At 41.8% G+C, this 24229-nt stretch overlaps 1 protein-coding gene across 1 annotated transcript in view; it reads left to right on the forward strand.

Moving 5' to 3' along the window:
- fchsd2 (FCH and double SH3 domains 2) overlaps positions 1-24229 on the forward strand; it is a gene marked incomplete at its 5' end in the record, with an annotated part of 61614 nt that overhangs the window by 27754 nt on the left and 9631 nt on the right. Inside the window, 12 exons of the mRNA XM_080007504.1 lie at positions 3089-3168; positions 3631-3775; positions 4591-4724; positions 5644-5698; positions 5894-6022; positions 12708-12830; positions 13388-13483; positions 14433-14507; positions 17305-17421; positions 17643-17747; positions 22266-22355; positions 22622-22684. Coding sequence (XP_079863630.1) covers positions 3089-3168; positions 3631-3775; positions 4591-4724; positions 5644-5698; positions 5894-6022; positions 12708-12830; positions 13388-13483; positions 14433-14507; positions 17305-17421; positions 17643-17747; positions 22266-22355; positions 22622-22684 — 1212 coding nt within the window. The remainder of the gene's footprint in view (positions 1-3088; positions 3169-3630; positions 3776-4590; positions 4725-5643; positions 5699-5893; positions 6023-12707; positions 12831-13387; positions 13484-14432; positions 14508-17304; positions 17422-17642; positions 17748-22265; positions 22356-22621; positions 22685-24229) is intronic.

The raw sequence follows: 24229 nt of genomic DNA on the forward strand, positions 1-24229 counted from the left end.
TAAGCTGGACTGAAGGACTGAAGAGGTCTATCTGTTACGGGTGCAGTGGAACCTGCGGGAGTGAGCTAATGGGAGCAGAGCTGTCAACTCTGGAAGCCCAACTGTCACTTCTCACTAACTGGCTTACACACGCGCAAGCATGCACGCACGCACGCACGCACGCACACACACGCATGCACGCACACACAGACGCACGCACGCACGCACGCACGCACGCACGCACGCACACACACACACACACACACACACACACGTACCCACCCTTCTGCCATCAAAAACATCCACACCCACTCCACCCTTCCCAAGAAAGTGAGACAGGCTATTCTTTATGCAAACATTTTCTCATGTATTACACTCTGTAGTTTTTTGTGCTATGTCTTGCGTTTTGTGTGTGTATGTGTGTCAAATACGAGCATGTGTGCATGCCCATATGGCTGCGCACGTTTCTGAAGCTGTTGGAAGTTTATGAGCGTGGTCATTATTCTATTCAGCAGACAGTCTCCAGTGGGCCAGAGGAGCTGGATTTAGGCAGGGCAATAATTCAATTTTATCATTTATAGTCTTGAACTCGTATTTTATTGTCAGGAAATCCAAACACTGTGTTACTGTCGGACACAATTTTATTGTAGAAAATGATGTTCAATAATAAAGTAATTGCATTTCTCAGTGTCATAGTGGAGTATTTTCCTTTTCCTAACAAAGAGCACAGTGCTGCATGATGCTGGGGTAAATGAGAATCATGATTCACATTCCGAACTCGGGATGTAACCATGACCCGATATAGATCGATCAATTGATCTCTGTTGATCTGTTGATGTGTGAAAGAAAGAAACTTTTTTTTGCAATGAAAACCCCAAAGGATGGCAACAGCTTGTATCCATCCTGTTTATGGGCGCTCTACACTTCCTCGGCCCTCCTCTTCTCAAACCAAACGCAGGCAGGTATGGATTATCAGCAGTGACAAAAAACATAATGATATTACTCTCCCGTAAGCCATACATCGTCACTCACTTCACTCCACTCTGTCACTCATAGAGTGAGGAGCAGGAGTGGTTAATTTAATAAGCATACAGAGTCGTAGCAACTGTAGGTATGCCTCTCAAAAGAGAAAATGAATCCCGTAGCGTGTGAGTAAATGTCCAAACCGTCCATCCTCCAAACCGTGCTCAATGAGGAAAGACATCAGGGCAGATGAGTGTCAGGAGGTGCTTTTATTTCATGGTAAGTCGTGCAAGCTTGTACCAGTTTGACAAGCTTTATAATGTGAACTTTTGTTGCTTAAGGCAGTTATTTGTCAAGCATTTGTATTGTAACAGGGTGTGCTCTAGAAAAACATTAAATTGCTCATATCCATTGCAATTCTAATTGCAATGGATATGAGCAGAATTGAGAGGAACAGAATTGAGAGGGCTAACCCTAATCCATCTTTAATTTGACTGCTCAATTAGGGTTGAGGTTATGATTAATGTTAGGATTAATCCTTTATGTAATAAATGATAATATGACATAAAATTGACGATATCAATTAAATTATATCACCTCGCCCAAACTGAATTCACTGGCTCTCTACCAGAGGTTGGGTGTCCAGATACAGTTTGTATGTCTTCCTCTCAGGCCTTATTCACCATCTGTGTGAGGCATAGAGGGCGAGAAAAACAGATGGAAGGAGATTTAGCAAAATTATTGAGAAACCGACAAGGGAGATTTGTATTATTATAATTGTTACACCTTACTTTAAGGACTTTCACAATACAAATGGAGCATTTGCCAAGACAATCAAGAAGTCTGAAATTGATTTGATAAAAATCTCTGAGAGCGAAGAAGAGTCTGAGGATAGGAAGCGCAGAATAGCGGGAGAGCGCGCGATGAGAGGGCAGGAATATTAAGTGAGAGTGGATAATGGAGTGGATCTTAATCTGGGAGCTTTGACAACATTGCTGTTAACGTTCAATTCCAATTGAGTCAAACCGAATTGGATTTGCTAGATGTTAGAATAATGAGCGGAGGGATAGGAAGCGATTAGCGAGGCCGAGGGAGAACAAGAGATGAGAGCAACGGTGACGAAGGGAGGAGCAGATATTCAATTTGCAAGCAGGGCTGAAGACGGTGGCACGGTGGTCCGCGAGGAGGGGAGACAGATTTAGTCGTAAAACTGTGACCCAGAGAGCGATGAGAGGGGGGCAAAACAGAAAAGGGGGGAAATGCATGGTACAGCTCAAGGGAGTCGGGTTCTTCTGCCCCAGAGCTGTTGTTTGTCCTGATTGGGTGCTCGTAGATGCGGATGCTCCGTTTTGTCCACAACTGTTTTATTAATGAAGACTCCTCTCTCTCCTCTCTCTCCTCTCTCTTCCGCTCTCTCGCTCTCTCTCTCTCTCTCTCTCTCTCTCTCTCTCTCTCTTTCTCTCTCTCTCTCTGTCTCTCTCTCTCTACGCACACAAACTCACACATACACATAGTGGGCTGGCAGAGTGTGTGGCCCTCCTAACACAGTGATCCATTCCTCTAGAGTCTAGATGTAGGTTAGTCTTTCCTGTTGACACGCTTTTTTTTTTTTTTTTTTTTTTTTTTTAATAATCTCGTAGCTACTACAGGGGTTTCCATGCAACACTTTGAGTATAATTTCAGAGGATCAGAGGATTGTGTATTTTCACATCAAGTTAAGCACACAAAGCAGTAAAGAAAGGAAAATAAAAGCTCTGTTGAGGTAAACTGGCTCCAGGGCTGATCATTGGATTTGTTTGATATCACACAACCTGAATTAAGATGGCTTTCTGACTCAGTCTAACCCAAGGCTAGTCCAAAATTTTCCAAAATGATTTTGGGAATTGGTTTGAGTTTCTCTTTCAACTGAATGGGTTCCCCAGCTTTCGGCGGTTGCTATGAGCCGTACTTGGCTCATAGCAACGTTACACTTCCAATAATCTGTCGAGTTCAACTGATTTTGTATATTACATGAGTGGTTTCAGTCAAATCCATGTATATGAATCTTGAATCTACATGGTGATATTAAAATGTATCTTTTTGTTTCTGGTCGGTTTTTAAGCCTCATATTTTATGAAACATGAAATACTATTACATGTGTTTGCAGGCTCTGCAAAAGTTGGCAAGTCAGTACCTGAAGAGAGACTGGCCAGGAATCAACCCTGATGACCAGAGGACTGACTACAGGTGTGTGTGTGTGTGTGTGTGTGTGTGTGTGTGTGTGTGTGTGTGTGTGTGTGTGTGTGTGTGTGTGTGTGTGTGTGTGTGTGTGTGTGTGTGTGTGTGTGTGTGTGTGTGTGTGTGTGTGTGTGCGTGCATATGTGTGTGTGTCTGTGATGTAGACACTGTATATCACACAATGCTGTTGGAAAGCTCTACTACGCACTCAAGTGATGACGCACAAGCCATTGCTCAGCTGAAACTATAACACTATCACATCATCTTAAAGCCGGAGATATGTGAGATATAATATTATCTTTTGTAACGTCCCAGAAGCCTTGTTCCGAGACCGTGGTGCAGTACGGTGTATAAGTACAGTGTATCAATGGAAGGAAAGATGCATTGCCGTAGTGTATTTATGCTCTTCTCCTCTCTCTCTCTCTCTCTCTCTCTCTCTCTCTCTCTCTCTCTCTCTCTCATTCCCTGCAGGAATGTGTATGCTGTGTGGAGGTCCTACCTGGAGGGAACTGTGCAGGTGAGCCAGTCCAGACTCAACGTGTGCGACAACTACAAGAGTCAGATTTCCGACCCAGCCAAAACCGTGCGGCTCTACAAGGAGCAGCAGCTCAAAAAGGTGTGTGTGTGTGTGTGTGTGTGTGTATACAGTATGTGGGATGGTGGGGGGCTTGGGGAATTTGGGGAAATGACATCTCCTACTGTTCAAATGTACATGCAGGGCCAGCACACTCATATTCTACACTCTCTCTCCCCCTTGCTCTCTCTTTAGTTCTTGTTGGTGTTGTCATGTCTCATTCTCGACAGCAGTGATTCCCAACCTAGGGGGTTGTCCACCTCCACAGGGGTTGTCAGAGATCGCAGGGGAGTCGCGAGGCCATGGACGATTTTATGCTGTTGTTACCCCAATGGTCAAATATTGTTTCAAAATTTTTTGAGTGCTATTTCAAATATGAAAAAGTGTTCAAATTCCATGGCTATTGGTACAATGTATATTGTATGTATTGTATGGCCTGGAAACCTTGCTTTCTTCTATCAAGAAAACCGCTTGAAGTACTGTGTCTTTTATATCGGGGGTCAGCACATTATCTATCTGGATGAAACAAGATTTATTCCTGTCACCATCCGGCACCCAGGCACTTTAATTATTGTGAATTCCTATGTTGACATGTACTGTGTGCATGGAGTGTTTGTTATGTTTACACACTGCATTTCCACAAATTTCCCCCTGGGAAATAGAGACTGAACAGACCTGATAAAGAGAGCCGATCCAACGTAAAGGCCCCCCCAATAAATTAATTTACCAATGCTAGAATTATTTATATTATTATAAAACAAAAAAGTAGTATATATTTTTTTATCTCACCATGCTGTCGCTCCCTCTGCTCTTCCCTCCGTCTCCTCCTCCTCCTCCTTCGCTGTTCCTCTCCTCAGACCATTGAGCAGCTGAGTGGCATCCAGGCCGAGCTGCAGGACTCCGTGAAGGAGCTCGCCAAGGCCAAGAAGAAATACTACGACTGCGAGCAGGTGGCCCATGCTGTACGGGAAAAGGCAGACATAGAGGCCAAGTGAGTTCACCGCCACTCTCTGTGTGTGAGTGTGTGCGCGTGTGTGCGTTTGGTGTATTGGCTTGTTTTTGCGTCTGTGTGTTTGTGCTTACTACCACCCGTGGCGGTGAACAGCCTGCGTTTGTGTTCTTATTTACATTCATTACATACTTTTTACATTCTCGTTCCCCCGTCGCCTTTCAAATTGAAACCGATTTTTTTGAGTCCTTCGCAGCCTCAATCGATATTCAAGTTTGTTGCAACACTTTTAGAGACTGTTTCTCTGACACTTGGCCCGCGGCAACAGTGGCCATTATGAAAGCATATTGTTGTTCAATTCAGTTTAACACACGCATTGATTTCCCAGTCAACTCCTTTCTGTTCTCTATCACTCACTAGGAAGCCACTGCCTCCGAAATGACTGTATTACTGCTCTGTGTGTGTGTGTGTGTGTGTGTGTGTGTGTGTGTGTGTGCGCGCGTGCGTGCTTTTTTCATTCGAGAGGTGGGACATTAATCATTATCATTGACACAAAACACAGACATTTTGAAACATATCAGAAATTACATTTGTCCATACAGGGTACTCTTAATAAACTTGTACTCGTTGGAATACACACATGTACACGTATGCATATAATCCTTTATGACTCTCCATTTCCAGACCCAAACATAACAGAGTACGTTAAAGATTATAGTCCACCATATTCCCAAATAGGGTGAGCTCACACACATCATCATGTTTGTCACCATGTATCACTGCACTGATTTCAGTCTAAAAAACTGTTGTCTTATCTCATCCTACGTGCGCCTCGCCTCATTGTAGGATTGAATCCGCGAAATTTTTCTTCTGTAGCTGCATCTTAAGTTCATGTTTTTGCTTTTAATGATTTCTACGGACATGAAAATGTATTTGTTGACTGCCTTTTGTTGTTTTCCAGGTCTAAACTGGGTCTGTTTCAGTCGAGAATTAGTTTACAGAAAGCCAGTGTAAAGGTGAGAGACCACGAGCAACTCAAACACAAACCTACATCCTCTTTTATTCCATTTTTCTCCAGCCACCAAGCGAAGAAGGCGTCAAACCGTAGCCCCATAATGAGAAATTATCTGACTGATTTCTTGTCTCGTGTCTCGATATTGAAATTATATCTATATGTGTTTTACCTCTCGCGCTCTTTCTCCTCATTCCAGTTGAAAGCAAAGCGGAGCGACTGTAACTCCAAGGCAACCCAGGCCAGGAACGACTACCTGCTCACGCTGGCTGCAGGGAACGCTCACCACGACCGTTACTACCACACCGACCTGCTCCACTGCATACAGGTGGGTGGAGCACGGCTTCAGAAAGACCCATAGAAATACCTATTTCTACTTTTCATACACCAGTTAGTTTATTTCAAGTGAGCAAAATGCTGAGATGATGAGAAGTTTGTTTGAGAAGTTTGTTTGAGATGTTTAAGCTGTGGAAGATGTAAGTGATGGTAGATGTTATGATAGTCTGGTTTTAAGTGATGCTCTACTTCTTTCCCACACACCATCTGTTTCTCGAGGGTAGTAAATTGAAAGTGTAAATCGCAAGTAAATCAAGTCAGACGATCACAAAGTTGATGCACGTGGCTTTTAAACGAACCCTTTGAATTACCCGGCTAAGCTCTGCGCCGGTCGAAATACGTATCTACATGTGTGAGTGTGTGTTCAAATACCTCAGGCCATAAGTTAATAGTACTCAAGTCTGCGTGCTAACATAGCGGCTGTCTCAAGGGTCTGTCTGCTTTCAACTCTGAAATTGGAGCCGGGCTATGAATTCAACTTTGCAGATCATAGCCGCCGTCGCTTTGACTAGCGTGTTCAAACTTAACGCATTCAAAAGCCGTTACCGTGACGATCTGCAGAGAGCTTTTATCTGAGACTCTCTTTAGGTTAGTGGTTTTTTTTTACATTTTTTAGCAAGTAAATCATCTTAGTTTTATTTCAGCATTCATTTTTTTTGTTCTCCACAGTTTTGTCATCATGTAAGCAGCACTGACAGCACAGGTGCTGATGAAGCACGCACGCAAACGCAAACGCACACGCACGCACACACACACACACACACACACACACTCGTGACCAGCAGTCTGGTAGAATCATCGGGTCTTAATTGCTATATTTATTGAAATTCCTTCAATTTCATAATATCTATCTGTATTCCAGGGTTCTTACCAGGTCCTTGAGTGCTTGAAGGGCTTGAAATTTGTCCTTAGAAATTTAAGTTCTGGAAAATAGCCCTTCTGTGCTGAAAAGTGTTTGAAATCTCTGTGAAAAAAATCAGATCATTGAAAACCTGTGATATTCCCCTTGGTTTTGTCATTCAAAACGTAACTTATAAAACATTTCCAGAATTGCTTTTAAAACATAGAATATGCTGTAAAAGGTAAATTTAGTTCAGCATGGTTGAAAATAGACATATTATACAGTATATTGATATAATCGTAGATGACAATGAGATTAATAATAGATATACAGATAAATAGATAATATAAATAATAGACAATGACACTAAGATTATATTATATTTTAATTAATAAAGATCACATTGAAAATGATTATATTTGTGTTGCGGGAAAATTAAAAAAAAATTGTGCTCAAAATAATACTTGAAAGTCCTTGAATTTCTTCTTGTAATGCCGGAATGAACCCTAAATCTGTCTTTACTCCAAACTTACTATATCGTTTCTGCGTGTGCTCCCAACACACAAACATCAGACATCAATGAAGACCAAGTCGCTCAGAGTCCCCTCATGACCCTTCATTACGTTTCACTTCCCACTTATTGAATAGACCAACGCTGTTAGATCCATTATATTGTCATGTATCATTTTCAGATCAACAAAACAACATGTTTTGGTTCTCAACTCGCATGCACACACACACACGCACACGCACGCACACGCACACACACACACACACACACACACACACACACATACACGCACACACACACACACACATACACACACACACACATACTGTTGTGTGAATAACTGGCTTGGGTGAGTCAATGTCATGAAGATCACAGTCACTATCTCACATACACACACACACACACACACACACACACACACAAAAACCACTTAAACACACACACACATACACACCAGAGTTTCCGTTAGAAAAAATTGGTGCCGGTCAACATGTCCTGAGATTTCAATGTCCTGGACAAATGGGAGAGATTCCGGTGAAATATTATCTGTTTTTATTCAGCTTAAAAACAATTGATAAGCAGGCTATAGAGAATGACATCATCAAGGCATGTAGATGTTCAATAATTTTTATTAAATATTCAACATAAAATAAGTCCCGTCAGTAAACGCTATTTTAAAAATAAATAAATAAATATGATGAATATAACTACTTGAAATCAAATAATTTCCATTCGTGAGCAATGAGTAACAAGTGCAGCCGCTTTAGTTAACAATTCACTAAAATATAATTTTGATCAAATCAAAAACAAAATGAAAATGGCAAGTAGATCTAAATACATAATAACATTTGTTGTGTTGTCCGTCTTCGTCGGGATGTCCTGTCGACATATTTTACACAATGAATATTTACCGTCTGTTTAAATATCCCCCAAAAAAACGCTTAATTTAGGATGTATGTGTCCCAGTCATACATCGTCTTTCTGTTTCTCCTCAGAGTTCTAGGCGCTGCGGCTCTGTCTCCGCTCCATGTTTACTCTGTTTACAAGTACAACCTGTCCACGGGGGAGGGGGCGGGGCTTATTTCTATATCGCCAAATGTGATTGGTTGGAGGGGAAAGTTCAGCTTTAGATCATCCAAACTGGTTGGCTTTCTGCCGTAACTTGCCGAAGGCGGAAATGAACAGATCTGCAAAAATTGTTATCGAAATGATTGAGTCTATTTTATTTCAACATCAAGGAAAAAAATTTGTTGATAATTATCATTATTCTTTTATCGTCCAGCACAAATTTAAAATGTGCTTAGAGGGAATTATATTGACCTGGACAATATGACCAGAGAGATTTAAATATGTCAGATTTCTACTGCTGTTCCCGGTCAAAAACCGACAATTACCGGATAACGGAAACGCTGACACACACACACACACACACACACACACACGCACACACACGCACACACACACACACACACACGCACACACGCATACCTTCTCAGACCAACACTGAGGTCATGCAGATGACCCACCACTTTGACTTGCTCTGTCTTTGAGTAGGTGAGCCAATGCACTACCTAACAAATCTTTAACTTGAAAACCCAAATCGAGTTTTCTATTGCATAGCGCTGTGCACGCACCACCTCCCCCCCCTTTCTCTTTGTGCGCATTCAATTTTATCTACTGTATCTGCATACATTCTTTCTTACTACCTGTTTTTTTTTCACATTCCCTATCCCTCTGTCTGTCTTGCCTTCTCTCTCTCTCTCTCTCTCTCTCTCTCTCTCTCTCTCTCTCTCTCTCTCTCTCTCTCGCTCTAATTACCCCTCTCTGCATTTTGTGGGTGTCTCTCTCTCAGTCTCTGCCTCTGGCTTATTATGAGTGTCCATACTGCTAGGCCATACACTGAATAATTGATAGAATGTCTATGTGACAGAAGGACATGACTGCAAGGCAACACACACACACACACACACACACACACACACACACAGACAGTGAGGGACAGGACTAGAGGGGACAAATCTGCTCATGATATCTCTTAAATTGAACGGCTCTCGTACCAAACACCCACAAGAGAACCGTCACACTCTGGACATTTTATCCCTTATTTTATCAATTACCCCTATTTAGCCACGTAATAAAAAAGGAGAAATGCCTTGTGGGAAGTCAATTCTGTAAACATGTATGATTGTGGCCCCTAATCTGGGCTACTGTACATACTGTATGTGTCCTGCATCACAGATTTCAAATACATCAGAAAACCAGATTAAATCAAGGTATCAGCAGATATAACATTTTTGGTACATTTTGTTATTCAGGAGTGATACAAGTTTTTATTATTTAAAAACTTTACTAAAGCGAATCTGATCAGATGGTCCGCCACATTTTCCCATTGCCTTGGCTTTGTTGTTGTCATATTCACGGTATGGAATCACAGTCTATGCTGCACTCTGCCTTATTAATAATGTATATACAGTATCTATGGATAATGTGATATATTCTAGTTTTGAAGTAACAATACTGTAAGAGATGGCTGTGAGAGCAGTGAAGGATGCCAATATGCATGCATCTCTCCCTGCTGGTGGCAAATGGAAGTGCATATTCTGTAAGTCATGAAAATCCCCTGCAGTGTGCGAACACACACACACACACACACACACACACACACACACACACACACACACACACACATATATATTTCCCCACCTCTGGCATCCCGTCTGCTTTATTGCATCTATTGTGCACTCTTGCATCAGTCACTGCCCAAACATGTACACACACACACACACACACACACACACACACAAACACACACACACACACACAAACACACACACACACACACACACACCAACATACTAACACACTCAGACCCTGCTCTTCAGGGCGATGCCGGGACAAGGGTCTTTTTCTGGACGCTGACTCACTCCATTTAAACGGCACTGTAAGTGGATAAGTGCAGAGTGAGAGGAGAGGAGGAAGGGAGGGACGTCTGGGAAAGAGGGGAGGGAGGGTGACTTTTGAAAGCAATGAGCCAACATCCCACCCTTAATGACATAATTTCCTTTTTAATATGCCAACGCCATTGTTCTATAAGCGTGTTACCATGTGAGAAAAAGTATGTGTGAGTGTGTGTGCTTCCTATTAAGATGGAGGTACTTATAGATGGCTATGGGCTAAGGCTGGGTGATATTACCATAACATGACATTGCCTCTTGTGCCTACAGTATATGCCGCTTTTCAGTCCAAATTAATCGGAATCACAATCTGAACTGCCAAGTACATTTTCATATACAAGGAAGTTGTTGTCGTGAGTATAATTAATGATGTTAACTCTACCTAACCCTGAGACTTCTGGGACATTTCTGGGACATTTTATTTGTTGTTTTCTAGGCAATTGGGGGAAAAAAACTAATATTTCTTTCGATTTATTTATTGCCAATTTTGCACAAATACACAGTTATATTTAGTAATATTGTTTATTGACTGGTACCCCTGAATACTTTAGCTTCTGCTGATTGTTTGGATATCAAAAGCCTGATTATGGTGTAAAATATGACAACACTATGAGCCAAGATTCTAAAGGAGGCAGAAATGGGTCTTTTAGGCTGAGTTCTAGTAGGTTAAGATGGCACGACCTAAGCCTCCCACAAAACAAAGTCAGAGATATTTGAAAGATTTACAGTCATACTTAACATTACAATAAGGTGCAAGGTGAGGCTGGATTGTTTATGGTTTCAAATAGGGTGATGAATTGATATTGTCTTTCATAGTCGTTTAGTAGCATCCTATTGGCGTACAATAAAATATTTTGAAATGCTAACAAACAAAATAAGTTCAAATTTCTCACGGTGAGAGGGAGTTTTACTTGGGAAAAGTGGAGTTTTGGTCTGATGTCATACTTAACATTACCACATGCATTGATGTGTGATTGGTTTGGAATTCTTTTTCAGATATGGTGTCATACTGTATATCCACATTTTGTGTGATTCCTGCTGGCATTAGCGTGGTAACATAAAGTCTGCGCTGCCCTAATTCTGGGTATACAAACATATTGTGATAAGAAGCATTATTGAGTGAAATTGTCGCTGCCCCTATCTATAAATATATGTATATGTATGATAATAAATACAGATGTATCTCTCATCTCTCTTCCTCTTTTTTTCTTTATCCTCTTGTTCTCACACGCAGCAAGTTCTAAAGATGTCTATCACTGTCTCTTTCATTTTTCTCTTGCACACACACCTACACACTGTCACTTTCATTTTCACGTGCGTATACTTTTTTCGTTCTCCTTTCCTGTCCCTTCTATTGAACATCTGCACTCTCTCTCTCTCTCTCTCTCTCTCTCTCTCTCTCTCTCTCTCTCTCTCTCTCTCTCTCTCTCTCTCCCCGTGATCTGTTGGCAGAGCGCTCCACCATTTGGCAGGAGCACAGACTGTTGGTTTGGACTTCACACTTGATTAAAATGCCTCAAAAATGCCTTCAAATGTGTAATAAATAATTAAATAACATAAAAACATTTGAATCCCTTTGTTGCCACAGATCAGAAGCTTATAATGACAATATGCGGCGAATAAAAACACCGCTGTTTTGTTTTCTTTCCTTTGTCCTGACATATCTCGCTTTTTGTATTCAGGATCTATCTTTCCCTTTCTCTATTCTAAATGACGAAAGTCTACATTCACATGAGGGCTAGACATTATTGACAAAATTAAACAAATACCTTGATACTGTATTGATAGTTTGACAATATTTTAGAGATGACTATTGGTGCTTTTATAACATATTTACACACAAGAGATATTTGAGAGATAATCATTAGAAATGTGTAAATTATGACCAAGCAGGTATAGGCATTGATTAGAACATCTTAAACAGCCAATGAAGTACGGACATCTTTATTTTGTTACTGCATGTGGCCTTAAAAACAACATTGAACTATATCACAGTATTCTTCTTCTTCTTCTTTTGCTTTCGGCTACTCCCGCTAGGAGTCGCCACAATATTACATTACCCAAATTCCAGAATATATCTAGTCTCACATCGCAATATCGATATTATGTCCATATATCGCCCAGCTCTAATTCTCACTGTCCTACAATATGAAACAGCGTATTACAGTTTTATCATTAGCAATAGTGACAACCTTCAAATTAGTTTTGAAGACTGGGAATTTAACTAAATTCTCTGGAATTCCCAGCACTCACCCACCATGTTACCCAATCAATGCTTTTAGCCTGTCACTTTGGCCCAGTAATAGTTTATTTTTTTATTAAAGCATTAAGGAAACATTAACCCAGTCCCTCCCTCTCGCTGGTGGTCCAGGTGCTGGACGGAGGGGTCTTCGAGCACGTGAAGGACTACCTGGTAGCGCTGTGTCGCACTGAGCTGGAAGCCTTCCAGGCCTCGCACAACACCTTCCAGTTCCTACTGGACAAATCCTCCAGGGTAAGAGAACTGGTAATTTGTGATTTGACATCATCAATGGTTAATTGAAAAAATTATATTATAGCTAGACTCTTAGCGAAATGTTTATTTAGCCTTCTTAATAATATGCAATTGCACACAAAAAAATCTTTCAATTTTTTTTGTAGAGAAAGCTCAGTTACTTTTACCCAACAACTTACACTTAAAGAAAATAGTAACTTCCAATCCCAAGAAGTGACTTTCGTCAGTATAACTTCTGTAGAATTACCTTCAGAACTGCAGTCATTTCAGTGTTTCTGTATGTTTGTTGTATACTGTATGTAATCCTATTTATGGTGGGGGTTTTTTTCAATATATTTTTCTATATATTTTATATTGTTTATAGTGCTTACCCTGATATGCTCTCTATTTTTCTGCTGTCACTTTTTGCTGTTGTAACAATGCAAATCTCCCCATTGTGGGACTAATAAAGGTTTATCTTATCTTATCTTATCTTATGTTCATGTGAGTGACCAAAATGTCTGTTATTAGAAGGGTCATTGTGCATTATTCTGAATCCATCTTTGCCTGTTTTCCAGATTATACAGGAGTTCAACCAGCAGTTGTTCATGCAGGAGAATCCAGTATTTCACAAAGCACAGGACTTCCAGTTCCAGCCTAGCGACTGTGACATGGTGAGGTGCACACACACACACACACATCAAGACAGACCTGCAGAATGTCACGGAGTGTTTGGTTATTAAATGAACACTTAGACCTGAGAACACGCATCAGCTCATACTGCGCTACAGTAAAACACACCCAGCAGGCCTCTCCCTCTGTGCTGTAGGCTTCTCCCTCCTACTACTTTTCCATGCTGTATTTCACGTTCCCAACAACTTTCCCCTATCAGGGAATTCCCCTACATTATCCCCATGATAGGATAGGATCCCCAACTTCCTGCCAAAGCCCGAAACTGGCGATTGAAAGCCTTTTGAGGTTAAAACTATCAAAAGAGAGTCTTATCCTTAGTAAAAGCTTTCGTATGGATTTGTTGAACTTCACTGTCCAAGATGGAGCCGTCTCAGTCCTATTAAGCGTCTGTTGCAACCATAGCGGCAGCGTGACTTTTCTGCGTGTTGCGATATGAATCATTTTAACACCGATGGTCGCGTCTCCACTGGGGATCCCACGCTGTGTGACTACTTTTTTATAATTGACTAAGAACTGAAAATGTATTCAGCAAAACGATTCAAGTTGTAGTCGCTCCCTGTGTAGGTTTATACCTTTTATCCTATGATATGTGCCTTTGGTCTTTCTTTCTTTCTTTCTTTCTTTCTTTCTTTCTTTCTTTCTTCATTAATGGATATTCTGACATTTCTCTTTACAATGATGTTTTTCCTTCCTTGTGTCTTCCTAATCTTCTTTGACCTTTGCTAGCAATTTTTCCTAAACCTATTTTTCCACTAACCCTCCTTGTGTTTGTTCATCTGTGTGCTTCCACTGCTGCTCTTGGGTGTGTGTGTGTGTGTGTGTGTGTGTGTGTGTATATGTGTGTGTGTGTGTGCGTGTGTTTGGCTGCTCACCTCTCGGTGTGTGTGTGTGTGTGTGTGTGTGTGTGATGTGTGTGTATGCATGCGCCAGACTCTGAGCTCGGTACCGCAGTTGGTGGACATTGAGCCGTCGCCCGTCAGTGCCATGAGAATGACCCTGGCACAGGTAGTTGTAACCGCTAACTGCTAGATCCAGCCACCAAACCAGGCACAGGTCTGGTGCCGAATGCTCCACTGAACCAAACCTAATCACATATTCGGTGCTATAACATTTCATATGCTCACAAAGAATTGCACACATTTCACCATAAAATGAATATTGTATGTTATTTTATGAAATCAGAGCAGGCACTGATCCACACTTGAAGCACCGATTGAAATTCAAAGACATTTCATTTTGCTTTGGCCCGTGGTCCAAACTGATCAAATGCTTACATTTTGACTGGAGGTGAGGTTGAGTATGAGTTGCCTATTTTTTGCTGAATTTTTTGTGAATTGCAGTATGACCTTGTTGACACTTTGATGTGGTATATATAGGTATATTTAAATGCATGCTCCTGATGCAATCAATCTGTGCCTTATGACTTTGGGCCAAGGCTGCTGCTGCTGATGGATGAAACCTATTTAAGAAAAGGTGCTTGTTAAAACCCTATCTCAAAATGGATTTTGAGACTTAAGTTCTTTAAAGGAATTGATAGAATCTCAGTTGTCACACGACCATTACTGCTGCATGCTGCAGGTCTGACATGAAGGTATGGCTGCTCTCACCCAAAACAACCTCCCAGCAACTCAAAATGCACCTTAAGTCACATTCACAACAAGGGAGGTGTATAATATATGTCATAACATTAAGTAATAATTGGATTGTGAAATTACTAATATTGTAGAACAGTAGAAAGTCGGTGAGTGGATATTTACTGTTGAGGTTATTTGTATTGTTACTCCATATAAATAGAGTTAACTGAATACTACTTATCTACATTTAGGGGATTTAGCAAATGGTGAAGTTATATTCACTAATCCACAGCTTCCTTTGGCAGATTATGACATTGGCTTTCAACATGGAGGAGGGTTACATGTGCAGAGGGTAATGTGAGGAAATGTAATAATTTGTATAAAAGTACCTGTTTCCATAATAGATAAAGGAACGCTGTACCAATTTAAAAACCAAAAAGTGTTGTACAAGGGCAAATCTGAAACACGCACGCACGCACACACACACACTTAATTTCCTCCCTTTCTTGTTGTGCTGTGACGTCATTTAAATGTTGTTCCTCCTTAACCCACCCTCAGAATGACAAGGTTGCGCTTAAATTCTAAATCGCTGTTATTACTGTTGCTTTCAGTTCTTGGTTATTTTCACTTTGCTGCGCTGTGTTTGGTAAATACGTTTGAGGTGCTAGCTCATAATCACTCAAATCCACAGTATTGCATTTATCATATTCAAGCAGTGTTAAGTGTTATTATTTATGATATCTGCTGTCCCTGGACAGTGTCATGGAAGGTTATATTTGCTGACCTATATGACTATGTGGTGTGACTCATGCTTATAAATCATTTATGTATTGAGAGATTCCTTGTTTACTTGACTGATCATTATGTCTCATATAATATTAATGCCTCCCCGGTCTATGGCACATATGTTTGGACCCGCTATCCCTTTAAACCTAGTTTTCCGACCCCCCCACCCCTCCTCTCTTCAGTACCGCTTTGCCTGAGCATAAATAAGTTCACGTGTAATGCGCCGTGTTTCACACCTATACTTAACCAGATTTATACCTGCTGTTACTAGAGCAGCACATAATTAAAAGATACAATGTGCTATGGAAATGTGCAATTTAAATAGTGTTTAATGCTAGGCTGGTTAACAGAGTTTTATTATCAGATTATGAAATCCTGGCTTCATTCATAAGGTCTTGAACCAAATGATTGTCTCTGTGTGTCTATGTACTGTCAGGGCAAAAATAAATAAATAAATAAAATCCCTTTCCCACCAAAAAATGTCAGTTTTAATCGACAATCATTTGAAACTAACTACGTTTTTGTAGACATTATCCACCTTCCCAATCCATTCCAAGAATAAAATAGATGGATCAGACGACCTCTAATGTTTACTTTACGTTAGATCATTAAGCTAATACTCGCTCCCAGCCCCGACTGGCGCTTCTTGCTGCCCTCATTTGCTCTGAAAAGATTGAGTTATTGGATCGACGTAAACATCTATATTTCTTAAATGTTCTCAACTTGAAATTAAAAAAAATTACTGTAAGATTGAGATACCACAAATTGAAGCATTTTTCAAAGTTGATCCAATGACTCCAATCCAACGATTTCTTTTTCAGTGAGCGTACCAGCCAGAGAACCACTCAGAAAAATAGAATTTCAGAGTGACCTTTTCCTTCACGTTATTGCGCAGTTTCACAATTTGACGAGTTTGAGTTTTATGTTTGAGCAAGTGAGCAACGGAACATGGATATCGTTTGAATCCTTGGCTAGGACCCGCAAGGACTCGCCACATGGTTCTAATTGATACCAAACGCTTTATCCGAGAGCCAGACAGATTATTAAAAAGGCTCACATCCGTGGCCATTTGCACACACACACACACACACACACAGGCATATCAAACACACACATTGAGAACGGCACATTGGCATGCACCTTGTGCCCCCAGCCTCGTGCCCTCACCTCCTCCAGTAACACGTAAACAGAAACGTAAACATGTGGTTTTAATGGTGCGTCACTGATGATAACAACAGACCACAAAGTATTTAATATGTGAGCGAAGGCAAGTCTATTATTCTCACACTTTATTTCTTTGGCTCAATTAACAGCTTCTGCACAACACACCTCCTGCACGTATTGACACTGTACCTATGTGTGTGTGTGTGTGTGTGTGTGTGTGTGTGTGTGTGTGCGTGCATGCGTGCGTGTGCGCGTGCATGTGCGCGCGTGTTTTTCAGAGTCGTCAGTTGGAGTCGGAAACGGGAACGACGGAGGAACACAGTTTGAACAAAGAAGCCCGAAAATGGGCGACCAGAGTGGCCAGGGAGCACAAGAACATCATACACTATAAGAGAGTGAGCTGAACACACACACACACACACACACACACCCACACGCACACACACACACACCCACACGCTTTAAAACCCCACTATTTTCTGTCCACTCATATCTGTGCAATTACAAGTGTATATATATGTGTGTGTGTGTGTGTGTGTGTGTGTGTGTGTGTGTGTGTGTGTGTGTGTGTGTGTGCGTGTGCGCGCGCGTTTTTGTGTGTGTGTGTGATGTCCAGTCCCTGGAGGAGTGTGAGAGCCACGGGTTGCCCCCCTCGGAGCAGGGCAGACTGGACCTGGAGCTGAAGATCGAGGACAATAAAGAACACATACGCAAAGCTGAGGTCTGTCCTGGTCCATATGGACGTTCATCTTTCTTTTACCAAACAACAACACTGGAGACACTTGCACTTAAATACACATACTTATTTCTTGGCGGGGCTATTTGCCCTATCCCTTAAAAACATGGCAATTAGAACGGTTGTCAATGTATTTGGTGGGAATGACATTTTTCCCACCACCATTTCGATTTTCGACCTTGATTTGATGTAATTGGTATGTAAAAAGAGGCAAAGCCAACCATTGCAACACACAAAACAGACGTATTGTTCCATGCATGAATAAATCAAAAACATTTCAGCACTCCTTGCAATGAGAACTGCCCAACCCTCCGAAAAACTCTTCCTTCGTCATTGTCTTCTCACTGCTGTCTATTTCCGCCCCCCCCCCCCCCCCCCCCCCATCTCCGTCCAGTAGATATATCTTTTATCTTTTATCTTTTATCTCTTTCTGTTACAGTAGGAATGAGATTAGGGCTTCACCTCTATCATCACCCCCAACTCTCTCCCTCCCTCTCTCTCTGACAGCATTTCTGATCAGCATTTTTTCCCCCCTCCATTCCATCCCGGCACAAATTCGCTCCCACTCATGCCCTCACCCTTCCCTCTCTTGCCCCCTTCAGCACCTCTTTGCTTATACGCTCGTCAATACATCTCGCCCTCTGCTGGCTGGTTTGTTCATAGCATGACAGCGCACACAGCCCTGGGTTTGTAATAATCCTTTTAATTTCATTTTGTCGTTCGCTCAAACAAAAGTCAGTGTTTAGATGGCGTGGTTTATGTGGCACCATCTTGAAGGTAATTACATACTTACTTATTCAAAATTCTATGCTACACTAAGTACTTTATTAAAAATAAATACCAACACAGTGTAAAAATCATTATAAAACACTATTGTCGTGTTTTTAAGCAGGCTGTTTATGGCCTCTTGCCACCTTATGGTTTTGTTTTTTTCTTTGTTCTCCCTTTTTCAGTCTCACTCTTCCTGCTATCTACTCCTTATCCTGAGTGGGACAATCAATATTTAACAAGCCCTTCACTGCTGTACAAATGGGTTCATTAGTGTATTTCTTTTGAGGGGAGCATAAAGAGCAAATAAAGCATTCTAAACCACATCAAACTTTTAAACTTCAGCTTTTGTCCAACACGGCCAATACATCACCCCTTAAACTGTTCCAATGGGTACCATTCAAAACCCTCTCAAGGTAGTGCTGCAGCTCCAAGGTAGTGCTGCAGACGATTTACTCTGGATGCAATTTAATTTCTAGTCTAGATTCTACTGCAGCCCCTGAGGTAATTTGAATTAGTGTCTATTTTTTTTGTTTAAGAGATATAAGCTGAAACGGTACACCTTTCAACTGTCAAAGTGAATTTGCATTGGCGAAGTGATGATTATTTAGCCTCTGGCATTAACATTCTGCAGCCAACGTAATTTGGTTTCACTGCATACTGTAATGTGATCAAAGACCAAAATGTGAATACGAACATTAACAGCACAGACATACAGACATACACACACTAACTCACATTTATAAACCAGTGCTTGGAAAGACAAAAGGATTCATTAAATAATTAAATAAATAGTGAAAGGTCCCACGACTCTCCACCTGGGTTCAAAGACTCACACATGTATTTATTCATAGATGTGACCTGAGTTCAGTTAGAAAGCAGGTAATGCACGGAAGAAACATGGATCCAATTTATCATGCAGCTGCCAAATGAGTGGATTATGTTAGTCTTTCTCAATGTCTGGGTCACGACCCACGGTTTCTATCCACAGAGAACATTAAAAAGCGTCATGGCTTATGAACCCCTCATTATTCAGAAATGGTCGGTCTCCCTATTCAAGCTCCAATATCAGTATTCAATGCGGAAATGGCCGTGAACAAAATGTTCAGAAATATTCCTTTGCACACAAATTTGCTCGGCTCTGCTGTTTGTAGGGAAGGCCCATTGTTAATCCCGTCCTTTGTCATTTTTTTTCAAGTGGGTCCCCAGGAAAAAAAAAAAAAAAAAAAAAGGTGAAAACCACCAGATTGTGGTGCTAAAAAAAGGAAAAATGGAAACATTTCTTTATGTACAATCAGATTATATAAACTAAGTAAGAGCTATTTATAGATGATAAGTAATGTTTTAACCCTAAACTACCCCTCTTCATCGTAAAAACCCTCATTATCCAAGCCTCCATAACGCCCCCTTTCCCTCTCTACTCTGTTTCAATGGGATCAATTAAACACCAAAGTGAACGGGAGAGCAGTGCACTGTGGCCGCTCTACGGTCGCAGGTTAGATTTTATGGCCTGTGGCGCGATCAATCTCGGTCGATCTTATTGTTGAGTAAACAAACTGACTCGGTCTAGACGAGGAGAAAGCGGTCGTTGTAACAGGCCACTCTCCTGTCCCCCCCCACCCTCGTCGCTCCATCTCCGTGTCTGCGCTGTCCGGCGTCTTGCACCTGCAGGTACCTTCCAGTCGAAATGTGAGGGTTATTAGATTCCTCTCCAGAGTTCTCCAGGCCCCCGGGGTGTATTGATCATGGTCTCTCAGCCAATGAGGGCCGAGAGGCTGCTTGGGGCGATGCGAGCTGCGGTCTACATACTGATGAGCCGCTTCAGTCTGGTCTCACTCTGCCTCCTCCCGAAGATCTGGCCCTTTTTACACTCGCCAGTACTATTTCAATGCGGTAGACGCACTCAGATAGTTGTCCAAGAGGCATTCATTAAACTGTGCCCGTTGGGGATAACGTTTTAGGTGCACTCCACTCCACAAAATTGTCCTGTATTAAGGGGATGTTAATGCTTGCGTCGGTTTTGTGCACAGGCTGTTTGCTGTGAAAATGCTGAAACTGTTTCCAGCACAGCCTCGCCGAACAATTCACTGTTGAGAAACTTACCGAGATATAATGGGGTCTTTTTCAAGGCTTAGATGTTCTTATTTTCTTAGTATTGTAATTCCATGTAACAATATCTCATGGAAAGCCATGCGGTGCCTCATATTGAAATTAGAATGAGAATCGGGTGCCAACTCAGTGTGATCATCATGTCTGTTTGAGTAGCTTTCAGCTTTTTTGTATAAAATGTGGAGATTTTGATGAAGGGAAAAGGTGCTCTCAGAAATGGGATGATGGCGCTCGTGGGTAAGGAATGCAAAACATCAAATAGAAATAAGAAGGGCCAAGGCAATCCACGGCTATTCCATGATGTTTCAACACAGGTTATGATAGAATCGGAGCAGCCGAGTCGTAGCGGCAAGAGCAGCCTTCTTTGTGGGAGAATAATTCCTTCATCTCCCTTCTCTCCTTGTGAAATGTTGCTTTCGTCGTTAGTCTCCATCCCTATTCCCCAAATTGGACCATTGTTCTCACCGTGGGGCTCAATAGAGATGGTTTGTGTCCTGCAGTAATATCTTATTATTGACATACTGTGAAACCTGCTGTGTTAAGAGTTCATTTATAACTGTTCTCTGCCTTGGAAACATTGCTCATAGCGGTTACATCTACCGGTGTGTTCACAACCAGGCAGCGTGAACTATCTGATTTTGAAACTCAATTCTTCTGCCCTGCCTGCGTTTAATTGTGTGGTGATCTCTCTTCCTGCCTTCTTAGCACTCTGCCCTTCTCACTTATCAAAGTAACCGGCACGGCTGTAGGTCCGTTTAAATGCAATATGTCATGATAAGACTCCATCTATCATTTGAAAAGGAGTAAGGACTGGTGTTTTTTTTCCTGATTTTAAATAAATGATATGAAAGACTATGAAAGGACCGGTGTTTTGACTCTTTTCAAGAGAATAAAGTTTCTTTATTTGTCACATCCAGTTAAGTACAATGCTGTAAAATTATAAAAGGGCAAACTTCCAAAGGCGGAACAACAGTAGGGAGAATAATAATCAAAATCAGAATTTATATAAGCAAAATTCCATGCAAACAAAAACATATGGAATTTATTTACTGTATTAATGCAATAACAATCCTATAGCAACAGCAGAATCAGGGATTAGTGTTTTCCTGAAACAATAAGTCTTTTTTGCAAAGAATTGTGGATTTGTCCGGACTGTCCTTATAGTCTGTCTGACCGGTGAGATGTCCATCTGTCTCTGAAGGGAAAGGTCTATCGGGAGGGAAAAGAAAGTGAGAGAGAGAACGCAGCGCTTTCACTTTAACATTCCAAATTAGACCCTCGTCTCCAGGATCAGCGGACTGCGTGCCATAAATCTTTTAGCATGTTGATCAGATCTAACACACTACTATTGCCGGAGCCCTTTCAATCTCTATGATATTTTCACATTCTTCCTTGTATTCTCGGAGTCTCGCAGAGGCCCCCTTTCAGGTTCCCCTTTCTTCTTCTGGGTCGGAGGGGGCTCCCTCCGCCCGCGAATCGTAAAATTTGTTATTGAAAATAAAATGAATCACATCGCTTTCATTGATACAAAGTCGAAGCCTTTTACAGGAGTTGAGTTGCTGTATATCCGAGCTGTGGCGGACGCTAATCTCTGCAATCATCTATCTGTTCTACCTTTTTTTACAGACAATAAAATTGAAAGCCGAGGCGCGGTTGGACCTCTTACGACAAGTGGGAGTCGCGGTGGATACGTGGTTGAAGAGTGCCATGAACCAGGTGTGTGTCTGAATTAATGGTCATCGTGAAAGTGTGTGTTCGTGTGTGTGTGTGTGTGTGTGTGTGTATTCGTGAGTGTATGTATGTCTGCACGAATAGGCCCTCGCACCCTGCATTTGTGTGCCTGCATGGATCCCTGCATGTGAATGAACAGGTTGTGTGTGTGTGTGTGCATGGAGTGTGTTGATGTGCCCCCGGTGTGTGTCCGAGTCGTCCATGTCGGCGGTACGTGCGTAAACCCCTCCCTCTCTCTGTGCATGCTCCAGGTAATGGAGGAGCTGGAGAATGAACGCTGGGCCAACTTCACTTCCCACGATCCCTCACTCTCGGTGAGACAGACACCTCCCCCCCGCCACACTTAGGTTATCACTTTCTTGACGAGCAGAGGCAGTGAGACGTCGCAATTCTTCCTCAAGACGGTTTAACAATATCAAACTCTTTCGTACAATTGAACGAAAAAGCCACAGATTCAGCGGCTGAAAAATGGCTGAAACCTCAACTTTGTGACGTTAACAGTTTAAGCCGAGGCGGTTGGAAAACACGTCACCCTTTTACCGTCAATCTCAGACCATTCAGGGTTTGTTTTTGCGGCTTGTCGAGAAAAGTGGAAATCGGCCACATTAAGCTCGGAAGAGAGAGAAGGTATTTAAATGTGCTGAATCAGCGCTGGAGGTGCATTGCATGCATGTTGGCATGATTCATCCACTGAGTTTTCAACACTTCACCTCCATGTTAAATACATACCAGAAATATCACACGCATACAAAATGTCATCCTCTGGCAGAAGTGAATTGTTTCTTGAAGCGATACCGCAGCTCGCAACCTCATCAATAAGCAACACAATTTAAAAATTGTGGCTTCTATTCTATAACCTCTCCAAGATCTTGTTTTTTTTTCATATTCAAGTCTACAGTATTCCCACTCAACTATAGTTCTATATTCACTATTTGACTTCCTGAATCGTTTGAAACTGTTTTATCCCAGCCATGTACCGAAACCATTCACTTCTCCAGTTACAGAAATTAATTACACTCACTACATTAGTGAAATACAGATGCAGTTTTCATGCAAGTCCCATTTGTACCTGCATGAGGGTACAGGCTTTTGTCCTGTCTGTCTGTGTGAGAGGGGGTGTGCATGTGTGTGTATATACTGTGTATCTATATATATATATATGTATATATACACTGATCAGCCACAACATTAAAACCACCATTTATTACCACCAATAATGTGTAGCTCCCCCTCATGCCTCCAAAACACCTCTGACCCGTGGAGGCATGGACTCCACAAGACCTCTGAAGGTGTCCTGTGTTATCTGGCAGCAAGACGTGAGCAGCAGATCCATTAAGTCCTGTGGTTTGAGAGGTGGGGTCTCCATGGATCGGGCTTGTTGTTCCGGCACATCCCACAGATGCTCGATCGACTCAATCCTTAACCTCGACCATCCACAGGATGGAGAAGAAAACATGATTCATCTGACCAGGACACCTTCTTCCATTGCTCCATGGTCCAGTTCTGATGCTTACATGCCCATTGTAGCAGTTTTCTGTGGTGGACAGGGGTCAGCATGGTCACTGACTGGTCTGTGGCTGCACAGCCCCATACACAGCAAGCTGTGATGCACTGTGTGTTCTGACACCTTTCTATCATAGCAGCATTAGCTTTTTCAGCAATTTGTGCTGCAGTAGCTCTTCTGTGGGATCAGACCCGCTCCCCACACGCATCAATGAGCCTTGTGCGCCCATGACCCCGTCACCTGTTCAGCAGTTGTCCTTCCTTGGATCACTTTTGGTAGGTACTAACCACTGCATACCGGGAACACCCCACAAGACCTGTCGTTTTGGAGATGCTCTGACCCAGTCGTCAAGCCA

Source organism: Zeus faber (genome assembly GCF_960531495.2).
Source record: "Zeus faber genome assembly, chromosome: 9".
Lineage (NCBI taxonomy): Eukaryota > Metazoa > Chordata > Actinopteri > Zeiformes > Zeidae > Zeus > Zeus faber.